General features: G+C 38.3%; 1 protein-coding gene and 2 long non-coding RNA genes across 10 annotated transcripts in view; 2 read left to right on the top strand and 1 right to left on the bottom strand.

The window, feature by feature from the left end:
* The window catches only part of abcc9 (ATP-binding cassette, sub-family C (CFTR/MRP), member 9), an 81,664-nt gene that overhangs the window by 22,666 nt on the left and 35,248 nt on the right, over nt 1-23,750 (bottom strand). For 6 of the 8 annotated variants that reach the window (XR_006400465.1, XR_006400466.1, XM_044342922.1 and 3 more), the window contains exons 18-33: nt 22,726-22,831; nt 19,507-19,545; nt 13,314-13,415; nt 12,854-12,938; nt 12,560-12,640; nt 10,404-10,541; nt 9,212-9,337; nt 8,886-8,985; nt 8,635-8,708; nt 7,852-8,094; nt 7,056-7,204; nt 5,534-5,603; nt 5,249-5,406; nt 4,952-5,044; nt 1,466-1,568; nt 1,003-1,113 (exon numbers count right to left, since the gene is read on the bottom strand). Coding sequence is in view for 5 of the 8 variants with exons in the window: in XM_044342922.1 (XP_044198857.1) it covers nt 1,003-1,113; nt 1,466-1,568; nt 4,952-5,044; nt 5,249-5,406; nt 5,534-5,603; nt 7,056-7,204; nt 7,852-8,094; nt 8,635-8,708; nt 8,886-8,985; nt 9,212-9,337; nt 10,404-10,541; nt 12,560-12,640; nt 12,854-12,938; nt 13,314-13,415; nt 19,507-19,545; nt 22,726-22,831 (1,778 nt within the window). In the remaining 3 variants the exon portion in view is untranslated. The remainder of the gene's footprint in view (nt 1-1,002; nt 1,114-1,465; nt 1,569-4,951; nt 5,045-5,248; nt 5,407-5,533; nt 5,604-7,055; nt 7,205-7,851; nt 8,095-8,634; nt 8,709-8,885; nt 8,986-9,211; nt 9,338-10,403; nt 10,542-12,559; nt 12,641-12,853; nt 12,939-13,313; nt 13,416-19,506; nt 19,546-22,725; nt 22,832-23,750) is intronic. The other 2 variants (XR_006400467.1, XM_044342925.1) reach the window with 1 other exon arrangement.
* LOC122974876 lies at nt 261-15,307 on the top strand. Its single transcript, XR_006400469.1, has 3 exons — nt 261-271; nt 11,673-11,682; nt 15,213-15,307. It is a non-coding gene; the product is annotated as an uncharacterized LOC122974876 (long non-coding RNA).
* LOC122974875 lies at nt 19,496-22,801 on the top strand. Its single transcript, XR_006400468.1, has 3 exons — nt 19,496-19,568; nt 22,463-22,579; nt 22,715-22,801. It is a non-coding gene; the product is annotated as an uncharacterized LOC122974875 (long non-coding RNA).

Raw genomic sequence — 23,750 nt, 5'->3', positions numbered from 1 at the left:
TATGCACCATGTACACACTAGTATGAACTGAAATACTAAAGATCTTAAAAGTACATTTTGACAGCATCTTCTCTCATAATTAAGGGCCTTCTTTTGCAGTTACAATTGTGCTTTAATGGTGCATAACCCCCCCCAAAAAAAAATCTGCAGCAGTAGCCACAGATACATAATGGTTGTTGTTGTTGGGACCAAACCTTGTAAACATTTGTTTACACGACAGCCTCTCTGACCACTAGGCTACACTGTCACATTACCATACATAACAACTACTGTAATGCATTCAAGAGTTTATGAGTGTTTACGTTGTTCTACAGCAGACATCCGAACCTTAGTGTGTTATAGTAAATCTGCAAAGGTGTTAAGTTATATTATGGCATTTTAAGCAATACTTCTGCCCTCAGTGTTCACACTGAATTTTTATTATGAGTGAAATACCATCTGTCTAATAAAATTAGTTGTTCAAATTTGACTTGATTCTACGTAGAATCTAAAACGTCCTTTAAAGGACCAGTGTGTAGGATTTAGTGGCATTCAGCTGGGAGGTTGCAGATTGCAACCAACTGAATACCCCTTCCAACCGTGTGGGAGAACCTACGGTGGCCGTGAAACTCACGAAAAACATTTTTGGTTGGTTGGTTGTTTGGTTTGTCTGTTCTGGGCTACTGTAGAAACATGGTGGCCTCCATGGAAGAGGACCCGCCCCCTCTGTAGATATAAAGGGCTCATTCTAAGGTAACGAAAACACAAGTATTCTTATTTTCAGGTTATTATACACTAATGAAAACATACTTATTATATTATATTCCATATCTGCCAATAGAGCCCCCTAAATCTTACACACTGGTCTGTTAAAAGCACAAGAAATTAATAGTAAGACAACTGTGCAGCAAAGAATAAAAGGAAAGGAAAGGTACAATTAGTGGGATATAATGCAATAAGATGCAGAAAGTGGAACTGTGTGATAGAACGTGAGACCAGTAACACCTAAAAGAGAGGACTCACAGTGAGGGCGTAGGTGAGTCCGAGGCCCACCAGACCTCCAGTGGACGGAGATTTGGTGGTCCATATTAAGGTTACTGCTGCTGTCAGCACTATCACTGCTCCAAGGTAGTCCTGCACAGAGAGGAAGACAAGAATTACACAAAAAATTCCACTTTTATATTTAAAAGTGTGTTGGGAAATTTGTTGTAGATAATATTTCACAGGTCCGTGAAAACAAAGAGAGCTGCAAGGTCTTTACAATGTAATATGAAAGCAAAAATGATCTTTAAGTGTGCATTAGATTACTACAATTAAATAAAATTCCCATTGATTAAATACATCTTTGTCCACTAACTTTGTTCTGATGCAGATTTTGGAGAAATTCTGCATATGCAGACGACACAATGATATATTTGTCAGTCCAGACTAAGGTATGTAATGACTCACTGTACTGTCAGAGACTATTCATGCAGTTGTTGCTCACCGTTCGGACCTCCAGCCAACGGTTGGCGGCAGACAGAAACAAGTAGGCTGTGTTATTGGTGTCTGTCAACTCCAGCATGCGCTGTTTGAAACGAGCCTCGTGTCTGAAACCAACATTTAAACTTACATTAGGTACATAGTACATTCTTTCTCCCTGTAATGACAACATCCTCTCTGAGTGTCAATAGGGCAGAAATCTGTCTCGCAATAAATACATGAATAATGAATGTATTGCCTGAAATTGAGTTATTAGTTCTTCATTGTATAAACAATAATTATAAATGTCAATAAAAGGACACAGCAAATAAAAATAGATCCACAGAGTTGAAATGTCTAAGAACAATTAATTAATCAAAAAAATAAAGTTGTTCTGTTCAGTCTCAAATCCTTATCATCATCTGAGTTCAGTAGTGAATCACTGCCATCTAAACCAGAGACTCGGTTTGGAGGGAGACCAGTGAATAATGGTAACGGGAACTGTCCCATGATTGCCAAGAATCTGTCTCAACATCAGATTCATTGTTTCTGTGTGTGTGTGTGTGTGTGTGTGTGTGAGTGCGTGCATGCGATGTGTGCTTGCATGTGTGTGTGTGAATCTCTTAGTGTTTGTATATTTGTGTGTGTGTGTGTGTGTGTGTGTGTGTGATTAGAGGAAGTCCTCAGGGGAGACAGGAGAAAGAAGCGTGAGAGCTGTTTAATGTTGGATTATACCGACGATGGGAAAGAGAGTGAAGACAGAAATACAAGAGGATACTGCTGCTGCTTCTAGCAATGCGACAGTAACTACAACAAGAACTAGTGCTTCTACTTTTATCGCTATAAACTACTAACACTACTACAGCTCCTGGCACTATAACAACAAATATTACGACAACAGTATTGGCAGTGATAAAGCTACAGTAGCATCCCTATAACAGCTACTAACTTTTTAACATATGCATATAAGGTGTGTGTACAGTATGTGTGTACTTAATAATTGTTTAGACTGTCAAATTGTTGGGACTCATTGTGGCTGTATTTTCATCATAGTTAAAGGGGAAGTATCATGCACATTTCCAGGCCTATATTTTTATTCTGGGGCTCTACTGGAGTATATTTGCATGATTTACAGTTTTAAAAAACTCCTTATTTATCTTATACTGGCCCTTAATGCAGCCCCTCAGTTCAGCCTCTGACTGAAACAGGCTGTTTTAGCTCCTGTCTCTTTAAGGCCCCGCCTCCTGATGAGCCCACTCTGTTCTGATTGGTTAGCTCCCGGAAGCTGCCCCTCGGCAGACTTCCGCTGGCTCTGGACGCTACGTAAACAAACTATAAAACTATAGTAACAGGATTTCTATTCTTTTTCTCATTCTTTACTCAAAATGGAAACTTCTCAAATACATCCGTACATGTTTGAACCTAAATCCAATCCGAAATATGCAAGGGCCAGAGAAGGCTGAAGCCCTGGGTTTTGTCTTGCAGGGAGCACTCTACATTTAGTCACCTAAGGTTTTGGGACTTTGACCATGTTTAACACAGACATCCAAAATCATAACAGTAGACAGTGCTGTTTGGAAGTTTGTGAACCTTTTAGAATTTTCTCTATTTCTGCATAAATATGACCTAAAACGTGATCAGATATTTACACAAGTCCTAAAACTAGATAAAGGGAACCCGATTAAACAAATGAGACAAAAACATTAAACTTTTTCATTTATTTATTGTAGAAAATTATCCAATCTTACATATTTGTTTGAGGCAAAAGTATGTGAACCCTTGCTTTCAGTAACTGGTGTGACCCCCTTTTGCAGTAGTAACTTCAACCAAACATTTACAAACTGTTTATCAGCCCTGCACATCGGCTTGGAGGAATTTTATTCGTCCTTACAGAACAGTCTCAATTTGTGGATGTTGGTGGGTTTCTTTGCGTGAACTGCCTGCTTCAGGTCCTTCCACAGCATTTCTATAGGATTAAGGTCAGGACTCTGACTCGGCCGTTCCAAAATATTAACGTTCTTCTGCTCTAACCATTCTTTGATAGAATGACTTGTGTGTTTAGGGTTGTTGTCTTACTGCATGACCCACTTCCTGTTGAGCTTCAGTTCACAAATGGATACCTTGACATTTTCCTTTAGAATTTGTATGATTGCAAGCCGTCCTGGTCCAGAGGCAACAAAGCAGGTCCAAACCATGATATTATCACCACTATGTTTCACAGATAGGATAAGGTTCTTATGCTAGAATGCAGTGTTTGCACATCATCAAACATAATGCCTCTCATTCAAACCTAAAAGTTTGATTTTGGTCTCATCCATCCACAGAACATTGTTCCAATCACCTTCTGGCTTATCCACATGGTCTTGAGCGAACCGTAGATGGCAGCCATGTTCTTTTTGGAGAGTAGTGACTTCCAACTCTGCAGTGCACCCCATTGATGTTTAATGTTCTGATTGCGGACTCATGAACATTAACTGTAGCCACTGCAAGAGAGTGATGTTAGATGTTACCCTGGGGTCCCTTATGGCCTCCCGGACTATTACACGCCTGCTCTTGGTGTGATCTTTGTTGTTTGACCAATCCTTGGGAGGGTAACAATAGTGTTGGATGTCTTCTTTTTGTACACGATCTGCCTGACAGTCGACTGGTGAAGTCCAAACTCTTTAGAAATGGTTTTGTAAACCTTTCCAGCCTGGTGAGTATCAACAACTCTTCTTCTAAGGTTCTCAGAAATCTCCTTTCTTCAAGCCATGATACACTTCACAAACCTGCTCAGACTTTGATAGTGAAGACCCAGATTTCTCCTCTTTATATAAGGCAGGGCCTCCCAGACTCACATTTGATTGTCATCCCATTGATTGAAACATCTGACTCTAATTTCCCCTTTAAATGAACTGATAATCCTGGAGGTTCACATACTTTTAACACGCACAAATATGTAAAATTGGATAATTTTCCTCAATAAATAAACAAACAAGTGTAATGTTTTTGTCTCATTTGTTTAATTATGTTCCTTTATCTAGTTTTAGGAAATGTGATCAAGTTTTAGATCATATTTATGCGGAAATAGGGAAAATTCACAAACTTTCAAGCAGCACTGTATAAATTACAGAAAAATCACAAAAAGCATGATATGTCCCCTTCAACATTTATTTTCAGTTAAAGATCAGCTGTTGCTAATAGACATAAATTCCATATCGGATGCATTAAAAAGTTTGAGAGTGTGTGAGAGTGAGTTTGAAAGGATTCGGATTTCATAAGTGAATTAAATACTGGGTTTGAAAATGCTATCAAACCCCTGCCTGCTTCAGATTGAAATTTAAAGTACATGCAAACAGGAAATTAAGTTGAAGCCTTTATGTGGGGAGTGGAGACAGCTGTATTGATTCAAATTAAAAGTGCATCTGTTCCATCAGATGCTTGAGATTGACAAACACTGCTGAAAATTGTTCAATGTCAATCAATAAAGTGACAAAGAGGAAATGCATGTGAGTGTGTATGTTTGTTGAACCTGAATGCTCTGATGGTGGTGAGACCTTCAGCAGTCTCAGAGAAGTGGCAGAGCAGAGGAAGTTGTGTTGAGTCATCGAGGTCTTGAAGATCCCTGAGGGAAAGATGAGAACAAGTGTATTCACGATACGTACGTGAGTTTGTTTCTGTCATCTACATGCAAAAGCAAGTACATGTAAACACAACACAATTGCCTGTTTCCTGTTGCAAAATAAAAGATGCTGTCACAAATTTCCCAGACTTCTTTTAAATAAAATAATAATGAGCCTGATGTACAACAAATACACTTTGAACTCACTTGGAGGCGACCCGGAAGTACTTCTGTATGAAGTAGAAGGCCACCGCCAGAGGAACCAAGGAGATCAGAAAAGATGGAGTGATGAAGGATATGACCCCGATCGCTGACAAACAAAGCAACGTGGATCTCGTCAAAGACTCCAGTGTAGGAGGGATGTGCTGAGAGAAAAAGAGACAGAGGTGTAATTGGTTCATGTCTAGTTTCTGCCTTTAGTTCACACGTATTAAAATACAGCTAAAACAGTGTCAGTCATCTAGTCTGAAGATCTGCTGTGTGTCCACTTACTTGGTCAATGATGTTGGTATCAGCTGAGAATCTGTTGAGGATCTGCCCCAGGGGAGTGATGTCAAAGAATCTGAGGAGAGAGGTGATAAAAGGTTGTGAGGAACCACTTTTCTGCACTAAAATGCAAGCACATAAAACACATTTTGGATGGATTGTCCACTTCACTGATCACTGACATGAATAGTCTCATGTGCAGAAGGTATTATAAATTTCCCTTAATTTATCTGACATTTAAAGGTGCAGTGTGTAGAATTTAGTAGCATCTAGCAGAGCGGACTTGGCAGAAAGTATGTTTTAATTAGCGTATAATCACCTGAAAATAAGAATTGTTGTGTTTTCATTAGCTTAGAATGAGCCCTTTATATCTACACCATGGATGTATAAAGAGAAGCAAATGTGACACAGTGGCCAAACTGTGTAATTACAACATCACGTGATGCACACTGGCCCAGAAAGGCTTTTTCCCATAGACTTACATTGTGAAAGAGGTGTTCGTAAATCAGCGGATACATTTTTTTGAGCATCACAACCCCCGCAGAATGACTTGTCTCACTATCAGAAAGTTGATCCATTCGGTCCGATCACATTTCAAAAGCCTAGAAGAGCCGCACGATTGAATTGTTTCATCCCCATTCGCATTAGCTGGACGGCTAAACCAGAAGTAGCCGATTTGGCCGGTGAAAGTCACTAGTGCGCTTGCTCTATGGGCCACACAGATATGGAAGCAATACAGAAGAATTTGACAACTTTCATAGGAACAGAGCCATGTTGCACCGCCATGTTTCTACAGTAGCCCAGAATGGACAAACCAAACACTGACTTTAGAGAGGGCCTTTCATATTTTTCACGAGTTTCACGGCCACCGTAGGTTCTCCTAAACGTGTGGAGGATGAGGGGAGGGGTATTCATTTGGTTGCAATCTGCTACCTCGCCGCTAGATGCCACTAAACCCTACACACTGGTCCTTTAAACAAAGGTTTATAACCACTATCTGACTTAGAGAGGAAGGGAAACAAAACTCTCTGTTGATACTTACTACAGCAGAAAAAACACACTCAGCAGGCACTGACACAGAACAGACAACGCCAAGTCAAATGCAATCGCACAAGTCTTTCCTTGGAGACTGGAGGACTGTGTTTTTTTAAAGCCTACTTAAGTCAATACCACAAACACCACAGCATCTAAAAATATATCTCCCCATTCTGCAGGAACCACACCTAACATACTATTAATAACTAACTAAATGAACGTAACTATTAAAAATAGGGAGGATAAACAGCTGCCCAATGAGCAGACTACAGTTCTAACTTATATTCATCTTAGTGTCAAAGTCTACAAATCTTTACTATCTTGAAGTCACAGACACAGATTTACTCTCTAACAATCTTGATTCAAGTGACAGCAAGCAGATTCAGCATTAACGATTAAAAGCAACAAGTTACGAAGGCAGATTTGAGAAGGTTTTCTGACGTTTTTTTTGTTTCAAAGACACCTTTGTATCGTGATATGTGTGTTTGTTTACCTGATGGGAGCGTGGATGATCTTGTTGAGCAGGTTGTGATGCAGGTTGGTGGCTGCAGAAAGACCCAGAAACTCCACAGTGAGAGACGTGAGGAGGCATAAAGTGATTCCAGCTGCACAGAGGACGATAAACACGGGCAGATAGTAGTCCTGTTGTGGGTCAAACACACACACACACACACACACACACACACACACACACACACACAAAATCAGATCAGACGAAGTGCAATGTTTCAGAAATGTATAAATACAATTATTTCTATTGATCAAATATTTGTCTTTATATACATTTAAATGTTTCCTCATATATTATGTATGTATTTTTATTATATACTATAATCATTTATGTTTTTTATTAATTTGATGGTATCCTTTTATAGTGTAGATTTCCGCTTAATATGTTCTTAGCATGTTGAAATTGTCACTCATGTTATTTTTAATGCCTCCTACTTATTAATATTATTTATATTTTGTCTTGTTTCCCATCAGGAACCTTTTATGTTCCATCAAAACAGCCCATGATGCTTCTTAGATTATATCAAAATAATGTAGATATTTCAGTTAATGGTATCTATGATGTTGTATGTTTATTTTCCAGTATGCAGGATATAATTTTATGATTATTCCCACATGTTTAAAGAACAGCTAAAGTTTGATTCCTTCCATCATGGACATTTTATTGAATTAACCCTTCAAACTCCAGAGTAATTAAAAGTAATTTCATTTAGTTTCAATACACAAATATCAGTATCAGCCTTCAAAATCATCTATTAGAAAACCAAGTCATTCTGTACCTTGTTCTCCAAGGCACCAGGGGTGGGCAGTGTGGCGTTGCTGCTGATAACCGTGGCCAGACTGGTTCCACTGGACATGTCTGTTCCATTGGACATGTCTGCTCCAGTACTCTGATTTTTGGAGGAGGTCCAAGAAGCCAACCAGCAGTCAATGGCAACGATAACAGAGTGTTTGAGGAGTTTAGAGGAAACCATCAGGAAAACCATAAAGAACCCACCAGAGGACATGTAACACCAGCAAACCTGAGGAGGAGGAGGAGGAGGAGGAAGAGGAGGAGGAGGAGTTGGATGGATGGATGAAAGGTTGAGTTTTAGTTCTACAAATATCTCTCAAAGGTAGAGCGAGTCTGGATACTGAAGTAAACTGTTGGTTGATTAATGAATTATACATAAAATTAGCCACTGATGAACCAATTTTAATAAAAAATCAAATATCTGCTATTTAGTGCTTCTCAAATATGAAGATTTGCTTGCATTTTCCGATTTATATCACTTTAATTTGAATTCCTTACTGTCTTTTGAATAAAATGAGCAAATGTAAGACATAACTTTAGCCTCTTTTTTCATTATTTCTGACATTTAATAATCAAATGATTAACTGATTAAATGAAAATTGCTGGATATACAATAAGAATAATCATTAGCTGGAGACCTAATCATTAGTTTGAGCTACTTTTGGTTATGTAAAGTCATATTAGTCCGTTGAAAAAGGCAACAATCGAAGTAGCTGCTGTAAATCTTGTCGCTAATTGAACACAACTGTTAAGTGAAAGTGTGGATTACCCTCCATGGGATCTTCGATCGCCTGTTAGTGGTCGTGGACATGTTGTCATCCTCTTCTTCCTCCTCTTCTTCCTCTGATGGAGTGGAAATCAGATTGACAAGGATATGATTCAAGCAATCGATACTAAAACATTAAAACCCTTCTACGTGCCATCTTTCTATGAACTGCCAAATGGAATAACTATCAATCATAAACACTCACTCGCATTAACAGTTAGAGACAGACTTTGAAAAAGTGGTGAGTCCATTACCTTCGTCCTCATCGTCTACCTGGTTCTTGGCCTCTCTGGAGTAGAAAGCTCTCCTCAGTGTCTTCCTCTCTAGTGTTGTTTGACTGTCCTGCTGTATGTCCTACATGCAGAGACACAGCGAAATTACAAAAACATTACATTAGCAGAGTCACAGGTTAGATTGAATGCATGCTTTAGTGGGTTTTTTAAATCTGGCTAGTGTCAAATTGTGGCTGTTTACAAGTGGCAGGAGGGTTAAATAAAACCTCCACTGTACAGGCGAGGTACTGTTGTATGTCTGCAGGTGTTGGAAGTCACCATCTTTGGTTAAAACCATGTCACGCTACCTTCTCCAGCCCCTGGTCCTGTCTGTTCATCAGGGTCTTCCAGTGATCGTACAGCTCAACGTCATGAGTTTGAATGTCCTTTAGAGTTCCTTCCCTCAGTACAGTGCCGTCCTTCATCGCTATGATCTGGACAAGACACACAGAAAAGAACGCAAAATATTAACAGAACGTGATAAATAGTCAGGAACTGGATGTTAAACTAGGAAAATACGATTCAGTAATGTATAACATAGCTAGAATCCCCGACTAAAATCTGTCTTTCAAGTAGTTCTGAGTTTGGTTTGAGAAGTTTATCTCAAAGTCTTGATGCTTTTTTTCTGCGAAAACCATTAAAATTTTCATTTTGACAGTTTGAACACTTTGGGACTGGTTTTTAAAGCCAAAAAACAGATTTTATGTGGTATCACTTTTTAGCTATAGAGTAGTTTAGCAAAGTGAGGCATGGTAGGAGTGTGCCCGGCAAAGCACAAACAGTGGGGTTTTTACGAATATTTGTTTCAGACAAATATTTTAAAAATTATTTGTTTTCGGAAAAAAAAACAAGTCAAATAACCAGCGCGCAGGTCGGTTTCATCATTATCTCAGTCTCTGTTCTCTGCTCCGCTGGTACGTCTGTCAGCAGGTCTCAATGAGGGGAGTCACATCCACCTGCTACATGATGCACATTTCCTAATTTGGACATCACTCCCGGAGTTGAGAGTGTTCCTCAGAGATAAAGCTGAGCCTTCTGACACATGCTTCATGAACCCTTATTGTAACACTTTAATTTTCTAAAATTAAAAGCCTAATAAAAACAAAAATAGGATTTTTAAGCCTCTTTCCACCTTCATTCGAATACAAATACAAATAATTTTGCTGCCTCAACAAATACAGATACGAATACAAATACCGGGCCTTCTGCATATCCCTAAGGCATGGAATAGGGCAGAATCATATCTTTTCTAATGAGACTACGTTATTTTAATGCAAATTTATCATCAATACTATAATAAATATCACTCTAGATTGCTTAAATTGAAATTTCATGTGTAACTATTATTTCTAAATTCAAAAGGACACTGTTGTGGTCAGCAGCAAGCAGAATTGGGATTATATTTGGCTGAAGTAATATGTTACTATAGAGAAAGATGGTAAACTGTTGTACTGTATATAAGCTATTATGGGTGTTTTTATATCAGTTTGGGGTTCTTACCCAGTCTGCGTGTATAAGGTACTGCAGTTTATGGGTGACAAGGACCACTGTGCGTTTATCATCCTGCAGGAACTTGAGGATTCCTTCCTGCATCAGGTGATCGCTGAGGTGGATGTCCAGCGCTGAGAACGGATCATCCTGTGAGACACAAGAGACAGACGAAGATGAAGCAAACAAAAAGTCGTCTAGTAAGGATAAAAGAGGAGGAAAGGTGGCGGACAGACCTGAATTTCCCATTTTGCCTATTTCAAAATACATTAGACACATAATTCTGGATTCAAAGATGTTTGAATTTGCAACAAAACTAATCAGAACAGTGAGGCAAAAGATGTTCATATTTTCATATTTTTGGGCAGAAATTCCCAAATTATACCACATATTGTTGTTGTCTGGTTCTTCTTGCTGTTGTTGTCCTTATTTTCATTATCGATTAGTCTGCAATTTATTTTTTCTACTTTTTTTTGTGATTGTTTTGTCTATAAAATATCACAAAAATGACGTCACAATTTCCAAATGTCAAATGTGACGTCTTCAGATGTCTTGTTTCGTAAGACCAACAGTCCATAACCCCAAAATATTCAGTTTACTGTCATATATACCAAACAAAAGCAATACATCGTCACATCTGAGGAGTTGAGACAGCAAAATGTTTGGTATTTCTGCTTTAAAAAATGACTAAAACCATTAATTGATGATCAAAAAAGTTGGTAGCTGAGTGGTTCTTGCCTTTTTCCCTTCCCTTGTTTCCTGTCTGATTATCTACTATCAGTTATCCATTAAAAGCAAAAAAAAAGCCCAAAAATATATCTAAAAAAAAGAAGAAGTTGCAGATTAATTTTCTGTCGATTGACTAATCGATTAATCGACTAATCATTGCAGTTCTAGTCCTGTGCACTGCCACTAGTAATTGAATTATTGAAATATCATAAAGTTTTGTGAGGTGTATTACTGACAGTAAATTCAGGAATTTTGATGTAATTTCTGGAGAAGCATAAAGACAATTATAATGGAAATCATGAGTCCAGTGAGGCAAAAATATGGGTCGACACTCATATTTTTACTGATTAACATTTCGATGAACAGGTTCTCAGTCATGTGATGAAGGAACTTGCATTTGTTGCAAGTTGCAAGCTGCAAATCCTTCAGTACATTTGTTCCTCAAATTTCCAGAGGAAGTCAGGGATAAATATAGTTTCAATCTAGCTGGAAAATAAGTTTACCTTTTTTGGGAAATGTTGCTAAAAAAAAAACATGAACAAAATTCTCTAGAAAATCAAAAGTTTCCATCACGGAAAGTGAACTTTGAAAGTGCAGAGACATCGATCATATTGTAGACAGTCATTGTCACTTACCATCAGCTTATCACTGGGATAATTTGATTGCTGCTAAATGTTTTTCTTTGCTTGATCCGACTGTGTTTGTAAAACTCTATTTTCCCCCCATTAACGTCCATCTTGCTGGCTGGGTGGGTGCTATATACTTAAGCGTGTGCTATAGTGAGCTCTGTTTATAATTCCTCTGAGTATTTCATGATGAGCGTGTATGACGTATTGTATATTCCCGATCCTGAGATCAGATATGTAAAACCCAAGCAGCTACACTTTCATAGAGAAATAATATTAAGAAAACAGACCCTCCTAATTATACATTACAGACTTACAAATGACACATTTCTTTTACCACTCTAGACATTACAAAGTGTGATGAGTGCATAAAAGAATGCCAGTCAATTAAAGCCTGCGGTGGCAACAGGAAATTATGCAACTGCTTGGAAAGACAAACACATGACAACACAGCTGAGAGAGAGAACCGAGTAAGAAATGGAAACCTCCTCATCCCAAACGGCCGACATGTACTATACGTCAAATTATCCAACACTGTTTGATACAATCATCCATAAAGAAATGTAGGGGTCAAATACAGCTAACCCAGTAATGAAAGGGTGGTCATTAATCTAATATGGCTATACGCAAGGAATCTGGGGTAGAAATATTCTGCCCATAATTAATAACATAATAATTCCTTCATTCCAATGTTGTGAAAGGCAGATATAACAGAAGAAAACACAGTATGTGTTGTTGTAAATACATCAGTTATTGGTGATAATCAGCTAAAATCTTCTGTGTTTTTTTTTTTTTTGGGGAAGTTTAACTCACCAAGAAGACAATGTTGGTGTTCTGGTAGAGAGCTCTGGCCACACAGATTCTCTGTCTCTGACCTCCACTCAGGTTGATGCCCTGAACCACATCGACACACGATGAGAAACAGAAAAATATATCAGGATTAAAAATAATAAGTAACAAGAGGTCATGGAGAAACCACAAATGTTCCCCTTCTCTTCGGAGTAGATTTGAAAGATGCTAGTTATTAATTTACTCTCTGTGACTGCGCTACAATGATAAAATAATCATAAAAATATATATTTAGTGATGAATTTAACATGTGCATACTCTCTCTCCGATCTCAGTTTGGTCTCCGAAAGGCAGCAGGTCAATATCCAGCTGCAGAGAGCAGGTGTCGATCACTGTCTTGTACCTGAACAACACAACATGAACACCAAAAAAATCTGAATATCTTGCTCATACTTGTTGCATTGCTGCCAAAATCCTACACATTTACACACCTACAATCCAGTAACTGGAGGTTAAGGTTGAGATTGTTAACTGGTATAGAAGATGAGTGTTTCTTGAACATTTAATGGGCGTAAAGTTGGTTTTTGAAAGCCTGAGATCTCAGCAGCAGGCCGAGTAACAACTATAAACTACATGCACATTGTCATTTTATGATATAAGTCAATGAATTCCTGCTTATTTCAACCTTACAACAGGATAAAAACACTAAAAGATGCCAAACAAGCAGAGAAGTTAAACCTGAATCTGGTTGTTATAGCATGCAGTAGGGGGATGTTACCTCTGTTTGTTGAAAGGGCTGCCGAAAGTGATGTTGTCCTCCACTGTCGCGTTAAGCAGCCAGGACTTCTGGGCAGCGTAGGCCACAGAGTATCTGTTCTTGCTGGGTGCATCATGGGAAACCGAGGCAAACAGACATGTTAGAACTACAGGTTCTGTATTCATAAAGCTTCAGAGAGCAGGAGTACTGATCACCGGTCAGTTTTCAAGACCCTAAAAGCTGATTCTTTACAGTAATAATGTTTGTTAACTTAGTTTTCTAGGTAGTTAATTTAATAAATACACCATTGAGACTTTATTTGTTTTGGAGCTTTGCAAGCTACACAAATCTTAACAACAAATTAGCAATGGCAAGTTATGAAGCCAAGTAGTAATTTAGGTTTTTTTATTTTCATTAGTAGCAAGGATTCCTATTTTCCAACAAAGGACACATGTTAAAGAAGCTATCTATATTTCTACATATAATTTCTACTATATCGATGGCTGAAGAGCAAAACCTCCTATCTGAAAAATGCACTTTTTTTGAGAAAACAAAAAAAAACTTCTTGTTTTCTTGCAGAATGCTATTTGTTAAGGATACTCAATACATAATACACTGTTTTTGGACTATATTACTATATCATGTGTTAACAATACTGTAATAACCATACAAACGTACCGTAAACAATACCACATAATATAGTAATATAGTCCAAAAACAGTGTATTATGTATTGGGTATCCTTAACAAATAGCATTCTGCAAGAAAACAAGTTTTTTAAACAAGTTTTCTCAAAAAAGTGCATTTTTCAGATAGGAGGTTTTGCACTTCGGCCATCAATATGTGCTGTATCTGTGCCCGTTATGCAGGTCAAGTATGCTGCTGTATCTCTCCTACACAACTACAAACTTTTTGTGCACACACGTTAATACTTTTTCCATCTATTTTATCTCTCAGCACATTCATCGATCTCCGTCTTTCCTAACCAAGTAGGTATTTTCATTACAACCAAAGCAGTGACAGAGTAATAATTTCCATTTCTGAGAATCTACACGAGGAGGAAAGCTAATATCAGATCAGTAGACCTGTTCTAATCAGCTTTATGAATGCGGCAGCCAAACGTGAAAAAAAAAAAAAAAAGAGGAGGAAGAGAAGGAGGCTGTCAAACTCCACCACAACATGAAAAATGATATGAGAGGTATACTGTTTATGGATCATGGATCAGGTTAATGATGAGCTGCAAGTCATAAACAACATCAATAACGACAAAATTAATATTTACACCAGCTGAAGCAACACAACCATAAATAAAAAAAAACCATCAACAAGGACAAGAACGACTGCAACACTTTGCTGGGAGTCTGACCATGTTTAGCTCCAACACTCAGGAACAGAGTATATTTAAAATCACATAAACAAAATAACCTAGTAGTGACACTTTTTAAGATTGTCCTTCTGAAAGTATTATACTATATTTTTACATAGTTTTGTGCCATGTATTTCTCAAGAGTTTCCCATTAATCTGGAATTTACTGCCCACCCACTCACTTCAATGAGAAATATTATACTTAGTAATATAACTTGTAAACATTATTATTACAGGATTATTGTATTTTTTTTAGAGCAAATTATTACAAGCACACAATATACTGAAATACAAGGATGTGCATGTGGAGCATACAGTCCAGTGCATAAACTCTTTTTCATTGATTACTCCCAAAATTCTGATATAAAGGAGATGATTATTTTCTTATAAATCCCACAAAAGGTATTCTCTCAGTTTGATATAACTATGCTATATTGTATATATAGAATACCAGCATTAAGGTATACTTTAGTCCTCTATTCGACCCTACAAATATTTATTAATGCCTTAAACAATATAAATAGTGATACAATGCTCACAACAAACTATTTTAAGTAGGGATACACGATATTATCAGCATGTCATCGGTATCGGCCGATATAAGCTCTAAAATGAAATATCGGCATCGGCCGAGATGAACATTTTCTGCCGATTATGAGAGGCCGATTTGTTGCCTTCTCCTCTGCCGCCTGACTGTGCTTCCCTCCACGGACTGTTTCACCCTGATTGTCCCGGTGCTTCCTCCGCAGGCTGCACTTCACTCAGCTGCCCGTCATACCAACTGCTTCTTCTAGCGGTGGCTAGCTGGCTGTGCTTCCCTCCGGTCATGCTGCTGCTAACGCTCCGCTAGCCTCTCAGCTAACATTAGCGCCGGCTCTCCGTGTGGATCCAACCGGAGCACCGAGCCCCAGTTTGTTATTCAGCTTAAAGTGGGAAGACGCAGCTGATCAGGGTAAAAAGTCCTGCTATGTTCGGCTGCAGAGATAGGAAACACCTTGGCTGACAGGATATACCACTCTGTTTGGGGGAAAAAAAAAATCTCTCCTCTTTTTGGTTTATAACGGCGGTTGGCAACCAGCGAATTCGGTGCAGTACCGCCACCTTCTGCTCCGGAGTGTGGACCAGAGATTAAATCCTGCACATTAATCCTGTCTGTCTAATAAACTCAAAGAAAACTCTACTGCTCCACTCATTTGGCAGGTTCATTAAAGTTTTAATGCTGAGCTCCTGAACTCTAGTCTTCCTAAGTTCTTCCTTCACATATTGTCTTTCTTGATCATACTTAGTACAATCTATGCTTGCATGCATAATAGTCTCCCCAGCCAGCTGGAAAAAAATATGTGCATATATCGGCAATCGGCCACAATGAGTTGGAAATATCAACATATCGGATATCTGCAAAAAATCCAATATCGTGCATCCCTAATTTTAAGACACTAAATATAAAGGCACAAATGGTTTTAGTTTGAGGGAATTTGATAACAGTCTGATTCAAGCTACAAGAGGGATATATCGTAAAAAAAAAAAAAAAAGATCTATGTCAGCATAGCATCTTCGAGTTAAGTCAACGACTCCCAGCATTTAAAGCACAAACCACTGCAGGACCAGATACCGTAGCACAAAACCAACAATCACCTCGATGGAAGAAAAAAAGAGTGACAGGATGAGCAGAAGAGAGTACGCTCTAAAAGGCCGATGCAGTTGTTTCTGAACACACACATACGAACACGAGGCTGCTGCTGCTGCTGCGGCGGCGGCATAACAGAAGCTTTGGCAGGACTGGCAGAAGTTTGACTAGACTCTGCTAGATCCAGATGCGATCATCAAGCTGCTCCGACTGCTTCGTATATTTAACGATGGATTGAACTTTGCAGCTTAAAGATGTGATTTAACCAAAAAAATATACGAAAGAGTAGAAAAAACGTATTAATGCAGCACAATTTCAATTAATCCTGAAGGTGTTTATGTATGTGTTCATGAAGGACAGTGGCTGCAGTATAAAACAGTACTTTCTTCTTGTGATAAATGAAGATGATAAATGAAGTTAAGTTAATCAGATGAGAGTAGGAGAGGGAGAGAGATGAATGAGAGAGGGGTGGGGTTCACATCAGATCCGAAACAGGAAGCAGGACACATGAAGAAGAACCTATACCTCCTGATGTCTTCGTCAGACTCCTCTGTCTCTGACCAACTGTCAAAGCCACCAGTCAGTGTGTTAGAATAAGCCTAAAGCAATCAACTGTGTGCATATATACAGCATCTGTGTGTGTGTGTGTGTGAGAGAGTGTTAAAATATGCGACAAAAGACGGAAAAAGGACAAAGAAAGAGAAAGAAGAAGACGAGAAAAAGGGGAAGAGAAAGATATAACACAGAGAAGAGACAGACGTGTTTTCATGCCAAACCTCAGACAATGAAGACATGATGTTAGCCTGCCAACTGTTAATCAAATTAACCTTCCCACCCAGAAAAGAAGAGCCATGTAAGTGATGCAGTCATTGTCTGTCTGTGATAATTAGGTTTTGTGGCTTCTTTGACAATGAGGTCTAATATTTTATGCGCTCGAGGGTGTGTGTGTGTGTGTGTGTGATAATGATGCCCCGAGTTCAAGGATTAAGTATATTCAGAAGGACTTTTACAGAATGAGGCCCTGCACAAAGTATGTAAGTAAGACCTGTAGATTTTAGCTGAATTTGCAAACATATAATGTGTAACTCTGGCGTTTACCAAGCGGCAACCTCCAGAGCTGAAAAATGAATTGCGCCAATGCGGAAGTGCCAAAAACTGCAGTTCCTTGAATGGCCACTTGAGGCTCCAGAAGCGAGTCAATCCCCATAGACCCCCATGTTAAAATGCCCAACTTTACAGCAGAAATAAACATGTTTACAGCCTGGTCTCTAAAGCTAATTTCCCCTTTCATGACAACTGTACGGGGGGTGAATTTTTTTATAACTCACCCGTTTAAATTCTATTAAGCTGTAAAGTTATGCATAATGAAGGACATGGCTGCTTTGAGTGACAGGTCCGCCAGCCGCTAGGTGGCTTTTTTCAGCCATTCGGCCCGCCTCTTTGCCCATTTTTGATTGGCTGGGAGTTAGGCAGAGTCATGCACTGCCAAGATGGCAACGGCCGGAGCGGCTCACTTTGAGCTTCAAAACTGCCCTTCAGAAACCGACGAGTGACGTCATGGTAACCATGTCCATATTTTTATACAGTCTATGGCCTTTTAATGACCTTTAGGGTCGTAGTAAGTAAATAAAGTTACAGAGCACGGTCACAAAGTGCTTCACTTAAGTAAAAGTGTTAAAAATAAAACAGTAAAACACAAACAATAAAACTTACGCAACAAGAGATATTAAAAACACACAGAATTACAAACACTCGACAGCACTAAGCGAGTCTTGAGCTGCTTTTTAAAGGTCTACAGAGAGACAGCAGATCGTACGTCTAGTGGAAGATCGTTCACAGTGTCGGAGCTTCAAAGGAACGATCACCTTTTGTTTTAAGTCGAGAGCGAGACAACCAGTAAACCCTGGTCAGAAGACCTCAGTGACCTGCTGGAGATATAAGGATGCACACAGGTGCCTGATCTTGCAGGGCTCTATATGTAAAAAACAAGAACCTTATAATTAAGCCTGATGGGAAGCCGATGTATCAATTTGGTGATTTGCAGGTAAAAAGACGTCTGACAGTGGAATAAATGTGGCTGAAAAGTGAAAGTTTTTAAGAAGTAAAGGTTACGTGTACTCGTTTTATTCAAATGACTGTATTACATGTGGAAAAACTATAATAATTTAACTGTTGAAATAATATACACATATGTTTACTGTACTACGGAGTCCTCAGGTTGTTTGTGCACAAGCCGGTAAAGGAAATGGTCCTTTGACCTTTTTGAATACAGTCATGAAAAGGTCAGAATCTGTCTAAGTCAGTGGTTTCCAGTGTAAATGTCAAACCCCTCGGGGGGATTACAACATAAATCTGAGATGATTAAAGACATATGCTAGCAAAAAAATATATATTATGTTAATGTGCTTCTTAATTTTCTCTACTTTTTGCTTGTGAAATACTTAAGTCCTCTAATAACCCTTCAAATGAAACAACCTGCACTGGAAAATTTAATTTATTTATTTAATTTATCATTTTGCCCACACTGATGGGAAAACCTGTGACAAGGAGTCACAAGTAGACAGTGCTTCATTTTCTTTGGGTTATAAGTCAAAATGATTGAGAGCCACTTTCGTAGTTATGCTATTGTTTACTGAAATATAGTTTACAAAAGGCCTCCTGTCCCTCCACATTGTGTTTGCTCATAGTATTAGTATGGATAATATGTGTCTGGTGAACTAAATATGACGTACTCTACATGTTTATGTTCTCATCACTTACTGGCTCGACTTCTGGGTCTGATTCTGGGTGTATTCGCGACTGTTGATACGTCTTGAATAAATATTGCAGCCCGCAACAGATGGAGAGCGTCTCTAGAGATCCAAGCAAACGGGGTTATCTGACATGTCAACACAGGAGGAGTAGCAACAAAATCATATTGTACGTCTTCTTCTGTGTTTTAAGACTCTGTAATTGAACTAAGCTGAGTGCAAAACTTCACCAGTAGTCACTGAGAACAATAAGTGAATCTGTTGATGTTAGTTTCTGACACTTTCCATCTGTTCAGGGCCTTTTTTTTGCTGCATTTTACTGTTGGCAATACAGGAGTTTACGTTAGTTAAACTTGATATCAAAAACTGTGGATGAGAGAAATCTGCTAAGTCGCTAAAAATAAAATCAATGTTTATACTGTGTGTAAATGATTATGTTTTAGAAAGGAAAGGACCAGAGAACAGAAAGTACCTGAAGTTCCCCTCGTGGACCCGCTCACAATCAGGCAGCCTGATGTGGCAAGAAGGCAGGAGGTAAAGAGACAGAAACCACACACACACACACATAATCAAACACACACATATCCATGTATATGTGCAATTACATAAACAGAAATGTGCACTTACCCATATATACACATTTACACACACACACACAAGGCAAAGGTTAGTGTGCAGCTATTCTCTTATGATCTGCATCTTCAGTCTGTAAATTGCAGATAAAGCGGCGTAGATTGACGCTCTGTAAGATTACAACGTGTCTTTGCCTTATAGTTTGATGTCACACTGTAAAACGCTTCACTCTATATCACCTATAACAAGTTTGTAATCCTCAGAATAACATTCAGCTACATTTTGAGGCTTACGTGGCCTTCAAATAGTCTTACAGGCAAAAAAAAAGGTTTAAAATATAAAACTACAAACTGGAAAATAATGCTATCTGCTTATTAGCTTCTTAACTAATTAAAAATGGGAATCTATTGAGCAAAATTCTCTTTAAAGAGACGTTAACGGGAAACAGCTGTATTGTTTTAATCCACCAAAAGTGGCAGCAAAGTAGCAGTTTTGATGCTTTGTTGTGATCGTAAGACGTCGATGTTTTATTCCTGTAACGTGACAAGATACAGTGGAAACTATCACAGAAGTCCTTCCATCCTGCATGTAACTATAGAAGAGGGTCCTCCATGATGTTTACAGTTGTACCTTTTACTGTATTTTCATTATCTTTATATTAGATAGCACCATTACGAGAGAAGACGTGATATGAGGAAGAGAAAAGATGCGACGAAGGTCCCAAAACCGAGATGTTGAGAAGGACGTCTCAATGCCTAAGCAAGTTTTAGTGTGAGAGAAAATTAAATAATAGGTTATCATTTTATAAATCTTTTGTATATATGTTACAAATGTTTTCAACTGAATGTGATGTAATGTCATTCTGATGTACATGTTGGTGAAGAAATCCTACACCTAGTTGAACTAGTGAACTTGTTTCTATCTGAGGGTTGTTCGCTGACCTCTGGGGTCAACTGGAGATATCTTTGTCTTAAGCCTCCTGTTTTATAACCTGTGTGGATCATGAGGTACCCAGACAAGCTAAAGTTGAAGGATGTCTTTGTTTGAAGTGATTGATTGACCATGACGTCTCTGTGGGATCATTACTTGTTTATAAGAAGGTGTAACAGTTTGGGGACCTACTGGAGATGTTTAAAGCTGTTTGGTTTGTGTTCACAGATCTTTCTCCATTAATACAAGATGATTGTACTTTTATTTTGTGTTTGGACATTTGTATAATTGTTACTGATGGTGTGATGGATTGTAGTGTCTACAACTGTAACAATGTTTAATGCTTTCTTTATTTCTCTGTGTGGTTCTTTAGCAACGATGAGAATTTCCACAACAGTAGTCAAAGAGCGGCCTGTGGGCTCTGCAGAAAAAATACTTGGCCCCCTGATGAGAGTTTTGACTTTCATAGTTTACATTAAAACCGTTACATACATCTAATACCGCCCCTACACGAGAAGAGGCATTAAAACTATGGTTGCGCCATGCTATTTGAACAGTTAATGGTGCTGAAAATTAAGTCTTATAAACGTCCCAGAGGTTAAAGTTTGAGGTGTGAAGTCCAACTATAACAGATTTGTTCTTCACAAACACAAATCTAACAGAAATGGTGTGTTGATGCCATTTTCCCATCTCAGATAGTCCTTAACAGTGTTATAAATCTATGTTATTCTTAAATGAATTAAAAGAAATAAACTAAATATCAAAGCCTGCCTTTCCACTGCACCGGTTAACGGCCCCGCAATGAAAAATCCTGAAAAAACTGCTGACCCCTGCTGACCCCTGCTGACCCCTAAGCCATGAGGACACCAAACTTTTACATTTTATATCTGTGAATGGAGTGTGAGTTTTTTTTGTCATAATTTTTGTATTGCTAAGTTATTATTCTCCAAAATTTTAACTCAGTGTCTTAAACAAGCTGTAATTTTGTGCTTTTGTGTGAGACGAAGGTAAACTCGTCTGCTGCGATGGAAACAGACGAGCCTCTTTAGTATTATTCAATATCCTCACGTCTTATAGATACATTCAGAGTGAGAGCACATCCCTTTCAAAAGCTATGAAATATGACTATGACTGATTTTTTTTTTATCATTCATTTTACAAATGAAAACCTTTTCCGTGCAGAAGCGAATTGATTAAATAACCCAAACGGTCATTTAATTCTGTTATAACCATCAGAGCAGAAAATTAAATCATACTGAAATTTGTTCCTGGACACTTGATGCTAATGGACGGATAATTTGTTCCTGTCGGACTGTATTTCTCAAGCTTTTTACTCTGTGAATAAACAAGATAATATTAACATCATAATGTATACAGTTTATAATATTTGTCCATAGTTTAGAAATTACAGAGAAATATAAAAATCATACTGTATACAATCAAACATTGGATGTGTGTGGTAAAGTGTTTCCTTGTAAACATCAAACTAAAACAGAAATAACAATAAAGTAAAAATATCCAAGTAGACTTTTTTACTTAAAATTAGTTGGTTAAAAAACAAATTTTAGTTCACAGGGACCTGCAGGTGTCTTGTGACATTTGAAAGCAAGAAAAAGAGAAAAAGTGGCACACAGAGAAGGGAAAGACGTGAAAAGATCACTGAAAACACATATATCGTAACGGAAAACTGTTAGTAATGAGAAGTAATGAGTCCACCCACATATTCAGGAAAAATAAAAGGTTTCAGCCTACATTATTAATGGATGTGATTAGCATTAGAACGGGTACTGACATGAAAAGTCACAGAGCCGTTTATAAGATGGATTGTTTCTGGAAAAGCTTTAAAATCGACATGGATGAAGGACTTTTGTTTAGGATGTTAATCTGCCATTTCTATTTGTTTGTTTCTTTTTCTTTCACTCCAGTACCATCAACAGGCTCACAAAGGGATGGATGGATGGATCCTGAGCAGCATCAGCATCACAGAGGGCCCACGAGGGCCACGACCCTGCCGTTAAACAGCTGTGCCTGCCTCCATGATCGTAAAAACATATATATTTTTTAAACCCCATGTGCATTTTTTAATATAAACAATATCTAAACAAATAACTGCACAAAACATGAATAAAAAAAACAAAAACATAATTGACATGTTATATGTTTTGTGTTCTGTACAGTGTTGTCTTACTCGCTCCAGTGGACTCTTCCATCGATGCTCTGCATCTCGCCCAGCATGGCCAGTAGCAGGGAAGATTTCCCACAACCCACCTGGCCCACGATCATTGTCAGCTGACCTGAGCAGACAGAAAAGGTTGAGATTGGGTCATGTTGGTGTTGTCTATGTCTAATATAATGAAAAAGATGTCTGAATCTATTATAATGAGACATTTGGATTAGATTGAAAACATAAATTGTCACTGACAGACACACTATATGTCAGGGTTTCTCAACTTTGGGGTTGGGAGATGGGGTCGTAGATAGCTAAGACTGGTACAATATATTAAAGGAGACATGTCATGCACATTTCCAAGTCTATATTTTTATTCTGGGGCTCTACTGGAATATCTTTGCATGATTTACAGTTAAAAAAAACTCATTATTTATCTTATACTGGTCCTTTATGCAGCCCCTCAGTTCAGCCTCTGTCTGAAACAGGCAGTTTTAGCTCCTGTCTCTTTAAGGCCCGCCTCCTCATGAGCCCACTCTGTTCTGATTGGCCAGCTCTTGGAAACCCCTCCCTCGGGAGACTTCCGCTGGCGCCGGATGCTACATTAACAAACCATGTGACAAACTAGATTTTAGGGGTGTGCCCGAATACAAATACATTATTCGGCAAAGCACAAATGGTTATTTATTATTTGTTGGGGGTGTTCCCCAGAGATAAAGTTGAGCTACTGACATGTAAACAAGTAAAGTGCTCTTAAAGACTCTCCATGAACTGTTGTTCCCCTTCTCCTTTCCACAAAGTTAGGTTGTAAAAACTAGGCAATAAATGAAAAGTGAAAAGCAATAATCACCTTTGAAGTTCCGTTATGGGTGTATAAATAAGTAATCATAATAATTTTCTAAAATTAAAAGTGTAATACAAACAAAAACAGGATTTTTAAGCCTCTTTCCACTTTTATTCAAATACAAATACAGATACAAATAATTTTTGCTGCCTCAACAAATACAGATACAAATACAAATACAAATACTGGGATCTCTGCATAT

Source organism: Thunnus albacares, chromosome 23, assembly GCF_914725855.1.
Source record: "Thunnus albacares chromosome 23, fThuAlb1.1, whole genome shotgun sequence".
Taxonomy (NCBI): Eukaryota; Metazoa; Chordata; class Actinopteri; order Scombriformes; family Scombridae; genus Thunnus; species Thunnus albacares.
Note: the sequence above shows the minus strand (reverse complement) of the source record. Positions and strands in the feature narration are given on the sequence as shown.